At 38.1% G+C, this 18,876-nt stretch overlaps 1 protein-coding gene across 1 annotated transcript in view; it reads left to right on the top strand.

The window, feature by feature from the left end:
• Positions 1–18,876, top strand: part of CCDC141 (coiled-coil domain containing 141) — a 183,350-nt gene that overhangs the window by 102,997 nt on the left and 61,477 nt on the right. The window contains exons 7-8 of the mRNA XM_087434957.1: positions 1,534–1,728; positions 14,271–14,443. Coding sequence (XP_087291083.1) covers positions 1,534–1,728; positions 14,271–14,443 — 368 coding nt within the window. The remainder of the gene's footprint in view (positions 1–1,533; positions 1,729–14,270; positions 14,444–18,876) is intronic.

Below are 18,876 nucleotides of genomic sequence, written 5' to 3'. Positions count from 1 at the left end.
CTGCCACTTGTTGGATATGTACCTTGAGTAACATATTCCTTCGAGCCTGTGTAAATACTGGGAAAATAATGATATCTAACCTAAGTTTGTGAGGGTTATACTTACAAACCACAAGCTTATAACAGGTGCACAAAAAATGCCAATCTTTTCATCTACCATCCTTACTCTTGCACCCATTTATCAAAATATTTTTCTCTTGCACAAATACTAGAACAGGTTCTATGGAGTCCATAAAATAATATGTACAATTTCTACTTTCAACATCCAGTAATTGTTATTTAAAATACTATATTATGTGTGTGTATGTGTGTGTATGTACCAGCATATATTTAATACATTTAATAATGTAAGTAAATATGAAAACTATATAAAATAGCAGTTTATGTATTGTTAAAGGCAAGAACTACATTTTATTCTTCCTTTATATTCCCGGAGACATCTATCCTAGCGTGCTGCCAGGTACAGAGTATTTAGTATGTTTCATGAAATAAATGAATGAAAATGGTAGTGGTAAATTGCACTAAAATTATACTTATTTTGTACAATATAATATAACAAATGTAACTTAAGAACAGAACATTTTGCACCAGGGAACAAGCCAGGAGGGAGTAAGACTGCGATTTTTAAAATTTAGTGCTAAATTTCCGATGCTTTAACAAACAGCCTATGCTCACCATTCAATCTCAGATGAGGTGGGTGCCAGAAAATTCACTAACGAGACTGCCACGTTAGAGATAAACACAGTTTTATGAAACTGGATCTGGCTTCAATTCTTTTGTAAAAAATTTCAATCTCCCTTCAAATAAATTGAATGTTCATATGTTTGGTTTACTACAACTCTTATTTCTTCTCTACTTACTGTGTTTCATCCTCACGCAACAGAGAGTAAAAAGCAACTTCTTTTCTTTTTCTGAAATGTTTGTATATCATTAAGAGTGAAGCATTGTGAGGTGAAACTGGGGTCAGGAAGGAGGGAATACTGCACAATAACAGCTATTAATTTTGTGGAGGAAAACAGATCTTAATTTAAGTTCTAAGTGTAGCAGATGCAAAAACAACAGCCATAAAATATGAGATTTATCTTCCTTTCTTGTACACATTTGCCAACTTTGGCAATGAGACCGAATTGTGAGAGACTTTTTTATACTTGAATGAATAAAAATAGGTCAAAATGAGTTAGTGATTGAGAAACACTGTTGACTGAATTTTGGGTACATTTTCAGGTAGCATTAATGGAAATGGAGGTGACCTGTATTCAGGGCAACCGGACACTCCGTCTTATCACACCTCCCAACCCCGCTGCCCCTTTCTACTATCATCGCCTCTCCCTTTTTAACCTCTTTTCTGTGTCCTTCTGTTTTTTATCTATGTCTTGGTACTCAAACTTGGAATGTAGCATTTACTCCTTCACGATCTGAAAATATAATGACAGGTTTCTGATATGTTCCACACATCTAAACGTTCTCTGAGTCTTATCAGAGATTACAAAGGGGAGGATGTGTGAAATGAACTGAAGAGAATGATCTCTTATAGGAATGGAATTCTGCCGTTGAGAAGCTAAAGAGTGAAGCACTTGGGATTCTGCTCTTCAGGGACTATGTGGAGAAAGAACATCTACAGCTCTCTAACCAGAAACTGAATCAGCTTCAAGAAGAATTTGGTCGGCTCATGGTGGAAAGGAAGACCTGGTTAAAAAAGGCAAATGATTTTTTTAACAGCGCTAACAAGGTCAGTCTGAGATCATGTTGGTCATTTTAGGTGATCAGGGCAGACCAGTAAGAGACCTGTTATTTCAACAGGCTGGAGCACATCACAGAAGTCCAGACTCCATGTAGATTTGGTTCTCAAAACTAAGACACTCTATGCTTTGATGTGTAAATGGTCACTTAAAAAAAAAGATCTCCCATGAGAGTTTTATCTTAGAGCCATCATTGGTCTGTTTGGGGGAGATACTTGTGCCAACTCTCTAGTGTTTCTCATGGATGGAGGGAATTATCATAAAATATATCAAGGTTAAAAGAAACATTGAAACGTTTACCAAAAAAATCTTTCCCATTTTTAAATCCTTTTTCATTGATCAGGTAAAGATCCATGAATATTGCAAGCCTTCTGCATGCAAACTGTACGGCTAGAAGCAGAGCCTTGACCTGATTGCCCTGCCTTGGTCTTGCTTTTTAAGTCAGCCAAAGGGAAGTCTTGCTCTGGACTGTCTCCAGGTCTTCTTGAGTTGGAGAAGTGCTCTGCTTCCCCTGGTTGGTTCATTTAGTATTGATTGTAGCAGGTGGCTCCCGCTGTGTGGTAATGCTCACTTGTTCACATCACTTGAGCAGGGCTCAATTTCTGAGGCTGGTGATCTAATCTGAAAAATTTTTCTACCTTTCCCAATCTAACATACACCTTCAAAATGCCCTATTGGAATTTTTTAATACCTTAAGTTTCACTGATGTGTTTAAAACTGGACAATGTGACAGGAAATTAATGGGGAACCTCCAGAAGCTAGATTATATTGTGATTTAAAGTCACGACATCAACAGTCAGAGTACAATGTCCTGGTATATATCAAAATAGTTACTTAATTTTGGACTTTACTAGTAGGAAACTTGAACAGGCTGAACAGTAAAATTCCAAAATAGGGGTGCCAGAATTATGGTAAAAAATGGTAAACAAATATTTATGTCAAATTATTTGTTGTTTGGGATTTATTTGTTTTAAGAGAAGAAACAGATATAGCTTATTACTGGAGGTTTTGAATTAAGTAAATGGTAGGTGCTAGTTAAGTTTCTCTTCAACAATCCTGTCTTTGAAGAAGCGACTTCTTAACTTACATTACCCCCTCATTCTACAAAACCAGTGGGTCATCTGCCAGGCAGTTAATTCTGTTTCTAAGGAAAACAATTCAGAACATGTTGCTATGATAACACAATGCTCTAGCTCAACCCCTGTAGTTTATAGCTCTGCAAAATGTAGAGTTTTTCTCTTTTTCATTCTCACTCTCTCGCTCTTGCCTTCTCTGCTCTCATTATTTGGTATCTTGCCAGGGAGATTTTTCTTCTTACATTATTCCTGGGCTTGAAGGAGGAGGAATAATATTTCTTGAAATAGTAGTTAAAAAAAATGAAGAACTGAGTGGTTACTTTCTGAAACTCATATAGTAATTCAGATCAAATCCTGAGAAATTATATTTCTTAACCCCAAAGACTTGATTTCTAAGTCCCCTGTTTCATCATTTGAAAGCCATGGCATTCAAATTATAATAAATTCCATTGGGATTTATCCCTACTATATTTATCTATACTATAGCATTCTCTGTAGCTAAGTGGCACTTGGAAAGGTGTAGAATTCTTTCTTCCATTCCAAAGCATCAAGGAAATAATTTCCAGCTCCAAATCTAAGAATTCAATGTGAAAGATGCTGGATACTTTTCTTTTTGTGAGGAAGATCAGCCCTGAGCTAACATCCATGCCAACCTCCTCTTTTTGCTGAGGGAGACCGGCCCTGAGCTAACATCTATTGCCAATCTTCCTCCTTTTTTTTCCCTTTTTCTCCCCAAAGCCCCAGTAGATAGTTGCATGTCGTAGTTGCACATCCTGCTAGTTGCTGTATGTGGGATGCGGCCTCAGCATGGCCAGACAAGCGGTATATCGGTGCGCGCCCAGGATCCGAACCCGGGCCGCCAGTAGCGGAGTGCTAGCACTCAACCGCTAAGCCACGGGGCTGGTCCCCTGGATACTTTTACCTCAGCAAAAATAGAAGTTGGAGTTTGGAAAGTGGATGTTCAATGATAACTCTTGAAATGAATTATTTACCATATTAGTATTAAGAAGCAATAAATGATGAAATAATGTAGCAGGTAAATCCGTTTAAATTAATGAAGGAAATTCTTCTCAAGACTTGTAAATGGTATTTTTTTTAAATTTAATTTGTGGAATCTCCAAATTTTACAAAATGCTCACCACTTTACCCAGTTTTTGGCATAACACTCTTAAATAACCCTAGTTAAAGTGCTGGATTTAAAAATTAACGTAATTTCAAAATCCTTTAAAATATTTTTTCTAGTCTGAAAGTTCTGTTTACATTAGTGAAGGGGTATTTTCAGTTTACTTGATCAATTTATCTCTGAGGCACTGAATTTTCCTTTTGAAAATTCACCTTATTGTGCCTTGAGTGCACTGGGTTTTTCTAATTGTGAGCATCTGCATCCCTGGATGAAGTCATGCTGCCAACAGCTGTGAGGGGTCTGAGATGTTACTCAACTTTCTAGCTAACATGATAACTCGTCACAGTTTCATGGATGCTCACAGAAGACACAGGACTTCCAAATCAGTTTTGAAAAACTTTATTACTCACAGCAAAAGCAGTAGCCAGAGTGTCAACATGTCACATCAGTTCCCCAAGCCGCAATTCCCAGGGGGCGATGCAGATGGAATCCAGAAGGGGAATCCTAAACTTGGGAAATTGATTGTCTTATAGCAAACACTTAAGCCTGCTCTTTGTCTCAGAGGAAGATGTTTCCTCAACCCTGAAGGATGCTGGCTGCAAACCTAACATGAGAAATGGCCCAGATAAAGAAGGCTCAGGTGTTCTTGGCATACCAGTAAGATGGGTAGGAGCACTAGAGACTCTCCCAACACATGCAAATCTGGATGTTAGCACTGTACAAGAAAGAAGAAGTCAGCACTCTACAAACGGATACTTGGGGCCAGCCTGGTGGTGTAGAGGTTAAGTTTGCGTGCTCGGGGACCTATGGACTGCTCATTGAGCCATGTATATAAAATAAAGCAAGATAGGCACAGATGTTAGCTCAGGGCCAAACTTCCTCAGCAAAAAAAAAAAAAAAAAAAAGATACTCACTTCAAAATTATTTTTTAGCAGACAACTTCTTGTTCCAAATTTGTTAAAGGTAAGTCAGTATTCTTCAATTTCTGTGTCAAATACCAGTGTGAAAAAATGTTAGCGTTATGAGTGCTATATGAATGAGTGAATATGACAGCTTGAGTGTTTGCTCAGTAAAAAGCAAAATATACGATTTAAAAAATAACCTTTTACTCTTTTTGAATTTTGTTAAAATACAAAAGAATGAATGTCATAATCTCATCTGCAGAATGGACTGTTGTTAGGAAGCTTTCCATATCACAGACATTTCCTTTTTCATCCATATTTTTATCATATGTTTCTGGTATTTTTGTTGCAATCATCTGGAAATCTCCCTTTTCCCCCCTTTTCTTTAATTTTCATTCCCTCCTCTCTCTCTACCAATTCTAGATGGGGATATTCTTATTTACTAGAGAAAAGTCACAATAATTCCTTTTACTGAAGTTGCTAAACAAGTAGTGTGGCAAATTCATGAGAATAATTACCCTTCTTCTTCAGGGATTCATTTATTTCATAAATTTTTATTGAGCAACTACAATGTGTCAGGCCCTGTTCTAAACACTGTGCCTACAGGAGAGAACAAAACATACAAAAATCTATAAGCCAATATATTTCCAATTTGTGACATTCCATAGAATATAATTATCACCTAATTGTCCACATTGACAACAGTGCTCTACTGCCTTTGCTCTGTGGCTCCAGGAGTGAGACTGAATACCTTTTAATCCTGCCAGGGGTTGATGATTACCCAACGCTCTAGTCTGTTTCTTTCCGAGACTATCCACAGCCTTTGGCTTGAGGTGCTGTGGTTTGTACATGGAATGAGCAGTAGGTGGCGATGTTAGCACACAGGACCTTAGGGGTATTGCTGTTGATGCTTTTCAAACCAGCCACTGGATTTAAGTGAGGATTGAGCAGATAACTCAAGAACCTGAGATACTTCCTTTTCGTTTTAGAGTTCTCTACTGTGTTCGGTGAACCTATTTGCTAAATCACTTAGCAACAAATACAAATAGGGGTTCACTGTCAACACTGGATGATAGCTGATTGGAGAAGAGTTCCTCTAATTATCAGATGTTGCTAAGAGTTATGAGGACATGATGTGAAATACGAAGATAGCACCTATTACAGTAACTCATCTTCATCCCCCCAAATTTTTATCTTTCACGATTATAGATTATCTTATTTATTATATTTCTAGTACGTTCACAAAAAAGAAGCTCTGGTTAATACGTATTGATCACCCAAAAGGTATTTATCATTGTTTAGGGAATATGGTTTGAATCAAATAGAGATAAATATATATAATATGTTTCAAGAGCAGAACAGCGTGAGCCTGTATTTGTATGACAATGATGATTGAACCTAAAGGGTGTAAAACACGGTCAACTGGTCAAAAGTTTCTTATCCTGTGCTTTCCATTCGCAGGCACATGATTTCATTGGGGAAAACAAGCAGAGGAAACTGAGGCCAAATCTACATGGTCTGGTTCTTGGGTGGTCAAACTAACAGCAAAGGTGAAGCAAAAGTTGGGGCAGCCAGAGGAATACACCAGAAGCAGTCTGAAATGTAACAATTGTCATAGCTTCTACTGCTTCTGCCATCACTGCTGAACATTTAATGTCTTAAAAAGATGATGTTGCTTTTTCAAGATGTTTATAGTAGTGCAAAAGAGTAATGCCTACAGCAACATAATTGTTTCAGATGAAAACAAAATAATTAAGCGTGGAGTTTGGTACATTTTTTTTCATTTATATGTACACTACTCTACCATTTTCAAAATAGATACATTTTAGCCCAGATGTGGGAAACAATTGATTAAAATGGTCTAGTTGTACAGATTGAAGAAGAAATTTGTCCAAGTAGAGGACCTAAAAAATATTATCCAGAAGGAATTTGTTGAGGTGATATATATGAATTCAAGAAATTAAGCTAATTGTCACTAGATATGGAGGAAAGTGTAATTACTTTCAGTTTCATAATTCTTAATTAGCCTGTTTCAGATTTCTCCTTTCCAGAAATCTCCTTTCCAGTTCTTTCTCTTAGAAAGAACTAAAGCAACTCGCTTTCGCTCCCTCCTTGCAGCCACATTTGCATTCAGCTAGTATGTTGTGTACCTGCTGTTGTCATGCATCATACGGGTACCTGAGCTAAAGCAGTGAAAGATACAATCCTTGCCTTCAAGACCCTCTGTCTAGTTTAGAGGCGAGGCAAGGGAACAGGAGTGCTGTGCACTGTGGGAAAAGCCATGATGGAGTAAGCTAGAGCATTCAGGAACACAGAGAAGAGACCCAGGGAAAAAGTGTCAAGAAAGGCTTTTCTAGAGAGGTGACCACTCAGCTAAATTTGGAAGGCTGAGGCAAGAAGGGATTGGGGGAGGGCTGGACAGTACAGACTCATGCTGTATTTGGAACCTACGGTAATTCATTTTGCCAAGAGTGTAGGGTGTAAGCCTAGAGTGATGAGAGACAAGAGTGGTAGAAACAGGTGGGAGATGAGGAAGGGTCCTGAATAGCTGCTAAGAAGTTTCTATCTTATGCTGAACATGTTCTTAAATATGCAGAGATATTAAGGACTTGAAAAAGTCATGATGAGGCAAATCTCCTCATGTAGAAGCAGAGGATGTCTTAATTTACTCTCCTCCTGTGTTCTCTCTGAGAGAGTGGTTTAGAAACCTTTGGTTTTAGAGCTCAGGCACAGGCTATTTAAACCATAGCAAATATTTGATAAATATGGCTAAACGATTAGCATAAAATTGTTAATATATATAATAGAAAAAAATATCAAAAACAAGGAATACCTTTAACGTTTTACATTTCTCTTGATAGCCCACAACTCAGCCCATATTTGCTAGTCTTATAGTCAAGACATTCAATTTTATTGTCACTCACTCATGAAGTATCTTTCAAAATAAAGCGATCAATTGACTTCTAAGTGTGAGTCATGAATGTATTAGTTGTTTTCCCTTCTATGCACAATTTCAGACTGTTGCACATCTCCGTTGGCAATAAATATATTCTTCCATGTATGATAGCTGTTTCTGGGTAGATTTACTTTCTTTTGCTATGGTAAAATTCCTTGAGAGTAAGGAGCATGTCCATTTCACTTTGTGTTCACCAGAGCACCTAGAAGAGTGCCTTCCAGGTAATAGATGCTCAACGATTAATAGATGCTCAATGATTGAAAGCAGTGAACTATCAGAAACTGTGGAGTTTCAAGGCCAACTATATTACTTTTTCACTAGAGATTATATTGATCCACGGTAACTGAGATGAGATCATTTTGAAAGAGGAGAGCTTAATTACTCAAGGAACGCAAATTTCATGCTCAGCCTCTGTCATATCTGAGAAGGAGAGTAGTGCTGTATAAAGAGACTTGTCATCACTCGTATCACCTCCTCTGAGGTCTCCAGGCAGCATTAATTGCTTATTTCTTATTGTTCCCATAGTATTTCTCTGTGCGCCTTAGAGAGAGATTATGTCTTAGTCATCTTTGTATGCCACCTAGTGTTCAAAAAATTTTGTCGAATGAGTGAATAAATGACTGGGCATGCGACAAATCAATTTACACACTGAGCTTGAGTTTTCTCTTTTCTAAAATGGGTCTAACAACCCTTATCTACTGCAGGGAATATCATTCAGTAATGAAAGTTCTTACAATTGGTGACAAATGTACAAAATCTTTTCAGCATAGAGTTGGAGTGTAAATAAATAAATAGAATTGTGGAGTATTAAATGAAAATTTAAAAACATTTGCTAGGATGACACTTTTCTAAAATAATAGAGTGGATTTTGGAGCCAGGCTGCCTGGGTATGAATCTGGTCTCAGATATTTATTAGCTCTATGACCTTGGGCAGTTATTTCACTTCCCTGCACAGCTGGCTTTCTTATCTATAAAATAGAAACAATAATTATATGTATCTCCCAAAGTGATTGAGCTATCTAAATGAGCTCATACATGACTAGTGCATAGAACACCTAAGCACTCACTGAGGGCTAGCCATTATTTTTTCATTGTATATGCATTTAACACTGCACTAGCCACTCGAACATGATTTACATGCTTTTGTTCATTTTCATATCCCCAGCACATAGCAGAGTACATGCTCCAGAGATCTCAATAAATATTTGTTGAATAAATGATTAAAATAAATGCTTTACACATTGTAAATGGATATTTTCCATGTTAATATTCCCAACATCGTCCTTAAACCATTTAGGTCAATTTAGATAAAAGAAACCAGAAATTATAAACAGTGACTAGCTGACTAAAGTTCTACTTATGGGTCTAGTTTATCCCTTTCTAAGATGGGCTTTTCTCAGAAAAAGTAAGGAATGATCAATACATAAACTTCCTCCATTCCCTCGCTGATCAAATGCTTCAGATACATGCCATTTTCAATCCCAAACTCCTTTCCCAGTGTTTTTTCAGCTTTTCAGATTGTGAGGTAAAACCTGCTTTAGGTACTTATGATTTTAAACACCTCTCGTTAATACCACTAATCCACCTTGTAACACTTGTAACCTGGGGGAGTTCTGGGGCGCAGCAGCAATAGCCTTGGAGGGGCAAGGAATAAGCAAGAGCACCAGTAGGGTGCAGCAAACTTTGGGAGCTGGAAATCACATCCACCTTTTGCCCCTGGCCTACACAGCATTTGAAAGCTTGGGCAGATTTGGGCTGGACCTGAATTAAGAATCAGCCACTGGATGTGCAACTAAGACATACAACTATCTACTGGGGCTTTGGGGAGAAAAAGAGAAAAAAAAAGGAGGAGGATTGGCAATAGATGTTAGCTCAGGGCCAGTCTTCCTCAGCAAAAAAAAAAGAGGATTGGCATGGATGTTAGCTCAGGGCTGATCTTCCTCACAAAAAAAAAAAAAAAAATCAGCCACCATAAGGTATCTCAGGTGATATTTAGTTAAGGAAACAGAAGCTTTCAGTCTTTATAAAAACTGAACCCAGAGGAAATCTCATTCTTGGCAGTAGTGGAATTCGGTGCTCTAATTAGAAGCTGAGTTGAGTCTTGTGTCCTTGGACATTATAAAGGTTCCAACCAAACTCATTCTCTAGCCTTTTGAGTGGTGAAAGGAAATTTTCAAGTTTCTGCAGTGTTTTGGGTTTCTTTTTTCTTTTTAAAGTTGATGCTCTTCAAATTAGTCAAGAAGCAAACAATATTACTTATTAAACATCTTTGTGAAACAGCATGATATAAGAATTATGCTGGATGACTCATGATTCTTGCTTAACTTATTACTCTCATAGATATGTTAAAAAGAATAAAATGTGTCATGTCCTGATACCATCTCTGTTTGATTTGGTGCAGCCTGCTTTGGATCCTGTACTTTACAAGTTCAGAAAAAGGAAAGATCTTTATTAGCATCTTAAAGAACAAAACCAAGCAACTCCTTAGTCTTTTCCAAACCAGGGCCTAAAAGAGCTGATTTATCTCCTCCTTATCTACCTAAGAACCGTGGTGCCATATAAAATAGTCAAGAAGAGCTAGAACCCAGAGGGAGAAAATATTATCATTGTGCCTATATCCTTGTTTTTTCCTCCAGTCATAAAACTTTTATTTGACCAGCACATGCAAAATTTGGGGAAAGAGGAGGATGTGAAGAGAAAAACTAAAGGGGAATTATTAACTCCAAAGAAGTTTATATGGGGGCATCATGTTCTTACCAGAAATAATCTGTTCTGTACCATGTATGCAACAAAGAGATTTTTCCCAGGCTGGATCCAGTATATCAAGCTCCTTATGGATATGGTAAATAGAAAAACACTCAGTTCCATTTTGGGGATAGATTAAGTGAGAGCAGTGATACTTAGATCATTTCTGGAATTGGCACATGGATTCCTCATCAAATTCTACATAGGAATAAGAGAAATGAGCTTTGCACATGGTTCAAACAATCACAGACTGTATAATCTTCTTCAAAGAAAACTCCTCTTAAAATCAAGAAATTTAATTATTTCTGTGTCTATAGATTATTAGGGTTAGTAAGCTCTCTGATGGCATCCAGCCCATCTTACTTACATAGATATTTTGAAAATATATTTGTTGAGCTAATGAAGGAATGAAATCACTCCCTCTTTCCTACTGCCAAAGTTCTCTTAAGTGTGACACAAACAGCAATTCATAAATAATTGCTTTCCTAACACTTTGATCTTTTTAAGAAAACATTCTGGAAGGAAATTTGGCTATTTTGACTTTAAGTTATGGGTTATCAAGGCCCTTGATATACCACCTTCTCCTTTTAGTGAATGGTTAGCCCATGCTATTAGGAAATAACACTTTTATGATACTATTCAGGAAGGGGGTGGAGTCACCTCACACATGCATTTAATGTACACGTGACTTTAGAATCTAACTCCTATGAAGATGAGACCAATGCCCAAGGATATGACAGTGGCAGCCGTTCAGTGGGGCCACGAGAGGAAAGGCCCAAGTGAGATGAATGACAGGCAGCAGGTGACCAGGCTCTTCTCAGTGACTTTTCAAAGGTGTGTCTGAAAAATCAGAATTTAGAGTTAGAGCCAGAAAATACTTTCTGAGTACTTACTACATGTCCACCATCATGCTTTAGTTACTTTCGTATTTTTTTCTTCTTTAATTCTCAAAACAACAACAAACGTGAGATGTTTTAAGGTTATAATGGCTTAATATTAAAACAGAGTGGAGTTAAACTTGTGGGCAAGAAAAAGCACTTTGGAATTCTCCATCCTTTCCTCACTCACACTAGGAACTTGAGAATTATCTTAAAGGAAGAAAGAAGTGAATGCCCTGACATCTATATTTAGATTTTCCATTTGTTTCTTTCTTTATCTAGTTCAGTGGCTCTCAATCCTAAATGTGAATGTGTATTACTGTAAGCGCTAGTTCACATATATTAAACTTTAAGCATGATTTAAGGGAGTTCATGATAATTTTGGCTACACAAGAATTTTGCTTTAGGCAGTAACTTTAAAACTAACCCTTGATTAACAAGAGACTCCACTTTATTCAAAATAAGCAATAAAAATTTAGAATATAAAACAAAATTCCAGAAACAGTGGTTATTGCCAAATGGTGTTTCAATGTGTTATAGAAAGATCGAGAAAGTAATTCAAATCATCTTTTTTAACGTCAGCATCTTGTTGCATTTGGCTCTGTTGCCAACTGCAGGAAAGAAAAAGGATCAGGTAAGGAAGAGTTCTTCAGGTTCAAAATTTCTTTAATAAAGTTATCTTTCCTATATAGCATAAGAGAAATTGCTCAACCTTTCTCTATACCTTTTCTCACCTGTAAGAAGGAAAGGTAATACTTATTTATGAAGAGTAAGTTTTCAAGTCTCATCTTTTCCGCCAAAGATTTACAGCTTCTTGGAATTACCCTTTCTTTTTTTTTTTTGTTTATTGCGGTAACATTGGTTTCTAACATTGTATAAATTTCAGGTGTACATCATTATACTTCTGCATGGATTACATCAAAGATTTACAGGCTTCTTGGAAGTACCCCTTCTTTCTTAAGCCTCCCATAGTAATCATTTGCCACATGGTGCCATAGCCCAGAGTTTAAGAGCAGGGGCCTCAGAGCAAGATAAATTGAGTGCAAATACCAAATCTGCCACTTAGTAGAAATATCACTTTGTGCAATTTATTTAACCTCTCTGAGACTCAGTTTCCCCAGTCATGTAATGAGGATAAATTCTTGCTCCCTCCCAGAGCTGTTAAGGACAATGTGCCTGGAACACAGCAGACATTCAAAAATATTTGTTGATTGAATGAAAAGTAATCATGAAATACATAGTACAGAAGGAGCCCATAGTCAGTTCTCATCAAACTGTAGTTATTATTGTTATTACTTCCTATCATCTGCTAAATAAATGGGAACGATTTTGTTTTAAACATTCTAAGTAAACAGAAAGAGCAGATTCAGGAGACATGGGAACATTGGTGAGAGAACAGAATATCAGCATCTAAGTAATATGACAGTATTTGAGAGATTTTATTTGTATATGCCAATTTCGTCCAATTCCAATTCTGCCATTAAAACTCACTCCCTTAGATGGCAGCCAGGTGCAAGAGCATGGATGCTATTACATAGCTCCATGGCTGTAGCCTCTACATTTGGCTTCAGCTGTGTTCCCTCAGTGTCAACTCAGCTGTGCTCCTCTGGTCTCTCTCAGGTCTCAGTGGTACTAAACTCATGAGACCATCGGTTCTCATTTCTCATGAGTCTTCTGTGGGGTCTTCCTACTCCACCTGGTAGGCCCCTGCCAAGCTCACTGGCTTCCAGCTCAACAACCCAGGAAGGCTAGACTTCAAGGCCCCTGCTGATTGTGGCACTGTCAAGCTTACTGGAATAGGACTGTTCTTCAGACTGGTATGAGCATCCTGTAAGGTGGCTTCTTCCAACAGTGCCAAAGGGCAACATGGCAAGTGCTCCCTTGCCATTTGAATTCTCTTCGGCTTACCTAACTCATCTCCTGCTCTCCAGGCCCAAGTTTAGAGATGAGCTATCAAGAGACCTTGAAGACCACTGCACTCTACTCTCTCTCTTTTTCCCTCATATTACCACAGTCCTCTTTTACTGCCTTTATATCATATACTGCTCCATCTTAATGCCAACTAAGCCTTAACGGCCAAAAGGATAGCTCTTCTCTACTCTGTGTTAATTCTATAAGCTTAATCCCCCATGCTTGATTGGTGGTCTGCTAATAAAGGAAGAAAATAAAATAATTCAAAAATCTTCTCTCAAGACAATATCTTGGTTTGCAAGGCAGTATTTTTCTGCATAATCCTATTTTGCATGTCAGAAGCTAAATATTACCTTGGTCTTAGTCTTTGCACTGCTTCAGAACCAAATTCTAATCTTATCTGTAGACAGATGGATGCCTTGGCTGAAGTAAGGGGAAGGTCTTATACTTGGAAAGGCAAAGGGCAAAAGCACATTAGTAATTTCTTGAATATTTCCCTAAAGTATTTCAGGTTTGAAGTGCAATTTGTTGGGAAATTTCCTTTGAAGAATATTACAGATATATTCAGATTATGAAAGTCTGTATAATATTTTTAAAATATCTCGTTCATTATTTGTATACAGTACAGAATGTGCAAAAAATAAACCTGGCTCTCCGAATTCTATGCCATTTTAACTGTGTAGTGTAGATACATTCTCAGTGTAAACTATGTTGGTAATTGTATGGTGTTGACATTTATCTGTGCTGAACTACACTATGCTGAGTTTCCTAAATGGAGCCTTAACACTATACAGCTGTTTTCTATGGCGAAGGTGGTTGTTTTTGGTTATGATCAAACTAATAAATTGAACAGGCTGGTTTAATCTCTAGTATTTTATGTACACATTGATGTAGATTTTAAACTAGAAATGCAGAAAATGAAAGTATGTTTTCTTTGGCAGGCATTTGATGTACTTGGAAGAATTGAAGCTTACCTTAAGCTCCTTAAATCAGAGGGTTTAAGTCTGCCTGTCTTGGCAGCGAGGCATGAGGAATTACACAGAGAAATTAAAGACTGCACAGCCAATGCTTTGCAAAAGGGACAAGCCTTAATCAGCCAAGTAGGCTCCTGCAGGTGAGTAAAGTCGATTTCTTCCTCAGTGTAACAAGCTTTTTCACAGTTTCCACAAGCTGTTAAAAAATAAGTTGCATGATTTTTTTTATGCTTCTGATATTTTGCTGCATTATGATATGGCTTAAAAGGATCTGCTGAATTTTGGTCAACAGTGATTCTGAATACAGCATTGCTCATCCAGAAGTGAGGCCGTAATCTGGGCCTGAAGACCTGAAGATGCTAAAGCTTCTTTCTATGAGTTTCCTGGGAGAGGAGAGGGAAAGGACAAAAAGAAAAAACAGAGCTTTAGTTCTCAATGCTTTTCATATTCCTAACGCCTCAGTGGGGTTTCTTCCTCTCTTTTAATTCATGAGCCTTGAGTCTACCCTGTTCCTTTTTTCCTTTCTGGAAAAAAATAAAGCACCAGAATTCCCTTTAATTTATGACCTTGGTGGCTCACCAAGCAAAACCCCAAGTAAAAGGTGACATTATTAATAATAATAATAGTTCACCTTTTTTTTTTAATTGAGAGCCTACCATGTGCCAGGCACTGCGCTAGGAGCTTTAGGAGTATTATCTCATTAATCCTCACAGCAACTCTATGAGGCATATACTATTAATGTTCTCCTTTTATAAGTAACTGAGTCACAGAGAGGTTAAGTAACTTGCAAAAGGTCACACAGCCAGTTAGTAGCAGAGCCAGAATTTGAAACCAAGTTCATAGACCCTAGACCCCATGCTCTTAACCAGTGTGTTAGGGTGGGTGGTTTGTGTGTGCACATTCGGTGAGTGTATCAGTGTGAGTTTAGAGTTGGGTGGGAATGAGGAGAGAAAAAGACCTTGAGAAACAAAAAGAGAATGCAGTGGGAACATGTACGAAAGAATAGGGATTGGAAGACGAAAGGGAGATGACAGAGCAAATGGTGGGACAGACATCGACTAGGAAGAAATCAAGGCAGGGCTTATGTTTTGACCGAGAGAGACAAAAAGATTTGTGCAAAGGGGATGAGCCCAGTTTTTTATCTTCCATATCCACAACCTCCTTGAAACTCAAAGACATTCAATTTGAAGAAAAATGAAATAGGTCAAATGTGATTAAATTATTTTATTTCTGTTTAAACCCTGATTTTGCTTTATTTTAGCTGTGTTTAAAGTGTTGGTTTGGTAAGTCTGGGTTTAGAGAATTTTCTTTTCAGAAGACAGTCTGAGTGCAGACTGAGATATTTAAGCAGGGCTTGTGATGGTTGCTATGGCACCATGCGAAGCCAAGATTAGATTAGATATAACCCGAGGTCTTCCAGCGGAGCCAAAAGCTCAGGCTGTCAGAAGGGCGAGTGACCCTCTCCTTTGAAAAACTAACAATACCAGCCATGGCTACTAAGTTTCTTTACTTTAGCTCCAAGCCTTGTGTTAGGCGGTGGTGTATTCACCCCACTCCAGGAGCCCCAGTGTGCCCCTGCCTGGTCACAAAGTGTGGGTACGAGAGCACCTTTCTCCCCTCCCCTGTTAGAGGTCCAGTCTTCCAGAATTCATAAATGTCTTGGAGCATGCAGAAGATATCCTGTGGGGTGCCTGAACTTGTGGTGCCTGGACTCAGGGTACATGTTGGACATTGATCTGATCACAAGGTGACTGGATGAAGTGGTGAGGTCTCCAGTTATAATTGGAGAATGGCCCCATGTCACTTTAGCAAGTGGGTCTCAAAGCACAGACAGATATTATTTTTTTCAGGCTACTCTTTACTTGGGGTGCTTTCCCTGGCCTTGGGCAGTTTCCTTTTATACCTGGGTAGATCAGGAGGCAGCCAAAGACCTCTCCCCAAATCTCTGAAGATCTGTCTCTGGCATGCTGCTCCAGAAAGTCTAGGTGCCTTGGCCTCTCCAAAGTCTGATCTCTGTCTCCTCAACTCAGCACAACCTCTGGGCTCTGTCTGGCTTCCAGCTCCCTGAGCTTTGGTCTGGAAATTACCTCCCAGGCAGTGAGCCGAAGCAATCTTAAGGCTCGCCTCATTGCTTTCCCTTCTCTCAGGGATCACTGTCCTGTGCTACCAGCCGTTCAATGTCTGAGAACTACCCGTTCATATGTGATGTCTATTGTTCTAGTCGTTGAAGGCGTGAGGGTAAATCCGGTCCCTGCTTCTCGGCTAGAGTTTGAAATTCTCTATTCGGTTTTGATGCTCAACTCCTGGAGTTGGAAAGCTGGTCACAAATTATTACTGCTGACCTTTATCTTATTTGCCCTAAGCAGTAATGCTTTATTTTCAATACTTAAATATAAGAGGAGAAGTGCTTTTTATTTTATATTACATTCTGTTTTCGGGGTTTTAGTGACTGTGTTTGGCCATCCGCATTGTAATGGTCGAGATGTTTATTTGCTTAGCTAGTCTCGTGCTTTTTGCCTTCTGTGCTTGTTCTAGTCTTAATTTTTACATATATATTGTTTTTCAAAAGGGCCTCTGTAAGTTCTCTTCTTCGGGCTGCAGACAGAGACGTAATAGAAGAAGCATAGTTAGGGACCATTTCAAGAAACTTGAATTAATGGTTAGATAACTGGATTTAAAAAAATAATTAGGAGTATGGCTTCTGCAACATCCTAGATATATGAGCTCTCATAGTAGTACCAAGGTGTCTGGTTGCCCTGTGATTTCACAGTATTTTGCAAATCAACACTATTTCCATTTTGCAGGAGGAACTGAAGATAAAGTGAAATTGTTACTTGGCAAAGGACACTTTTGATTCAGAAGGTAGATGGAGAATAGAAATCATTAAAAACTGAATTGAAATGCATTAGAATCTCAGTCGCAAACTAGAGCCACACATAGCTACTGACCTCAATCCCATGCATTCCATTTGGGACTTGCTTCCCTTTCTCATCTAACGGTTCATCTGTTCAGCGACCTGGGTCACCATCATAGGAAAGAAGTAAAACCTAAAAAGGGGATTTCAAGTTGCAGCCACTGTTGGAGTGAGGGTGGAGTTTAGAATGGTGGTAATGGAAATGAACGCAAATTTCAATACAGGGAATTACACGTTATTGAACATCACAACGGCTTCCTAGACTTCCAAATGCCAGCCACACGACTGAGACACAAAACACTAAGGTTCCTATTATCAGACATTGGGAAACTGGCGTGGATAAGAAACTTAAAACTTAGTATCAAAGGAGTTATCTTTCATGCATTCTGAGGGCCTAAACAATGCCATGACTTGTGAACTTCACTTCTCTGAACCTCAGTTTCCTCATCTGTAAAATAGACCTATACATTACATAGAGGTTTTTGTTTTAATCGAAGGAGATGGCACCACTCTTGGCACATAGACAGTGCCCAATAAACAATTGGTTCACTTTTTTTTTTTTACCTTCTATACAAAGAGCTTTAAAAGCAAAATACTGAGTCACATGGTTGTTTCAAATGATTACATTTTCACTAACTGGGGAAGGTTATACTTGAAACATGGCAGATAAACATTTATCTTAAGGTAGTAAAAGGCAAAATTTAGTATTGAGGCAGATAGAATTTGAGACCCTTAGATCTAATTTTTCTTGTTAGTCAATAAAATAGTACTTGAGAAGTTCACATTTATCTGAGATGAAGCTTCCTAGTAAATCTGAGACCTTTGTCATTATTTTTCTGTAATTACTACCTTATTAGTAACAGATTCATACTGTTTTTCTATCCTGGAATCAAACACCTTTGAGGTTGGAGCAGCCTCACAAAATAAATAATGGTTATTTACATGTTTTCTTCTCTTTCGATTTCCTCCCTATAATCAGGTGATAATTCTGAGTCGTTGTTAAATAGTTTATCTTTTCAGAGTACAATATTTGTCACATAACCTTAACACACTTTAATTTGAAAGGCATTTTAGTGCATTCATTTGTACTTAATTGTGTTGCAAGTTTCCTGTAATAGTATCTGATAATGGTTGAACTTAGACTTACAGTGAAGCTGAAAGCTCCTGGCTTCCAGCCCCCCTCACCTCTTCCTAGGCCTTGCTTGGTATCATCTTTGAGCAACAAGTCTAAAGACAGACCAGAGGTGGCCTGCCACCAAGCAGAATTCTGCATTTGTTAAGCCACAGGAAGCTGTGGTGATTGGGAGTGCTGCGTCAAAGACCTTGTGTGAGGGTGAAGTTTTCCATAATTGGACAAAAACAAGGAACCTCTTTTTTTTCTCAGTGTAGCTACCAGTTCAGAACTCAAAAACATACAAACACCCAGCAAGATATGAAGTGTTCATTTGCCTTTTCCTGTTTGCTAAAGTTAACTTAAGATTTACAAGTCAACTTGCTTCAGTATTGGTTCCATTTCCATCCTTGTATAAAAGACTGACCAGTTTTCATTCTACCTTGTTATGGTGAATTTAAGCTTATAAATTTCATCCTGACAATATTTTGCTTTGGTATAACCATAAGTATTGTCTGTTTTGATCTAACACATTATTACTTTTTTAA

This window comes from Ceratotherium simum, chromosome 9 (assembly GCF_057802395.1).
Source record: "Ceratotherium simum simum isolate JZ-2026a chromosome 9, ASM5780239v1, whole genome shotgun sequence".
Lineage (NCBI taxonomy): Eukaryota > Metazoa > Chordata > Mammalia > Perissodactyla > Rhinocerotidae > Ceratotherium > Ceratotherium simum.
Note: the sequence above shows the minus strand (reverse complement) of the source record. Positions and strands in the feature narration are given on the sequence as shown.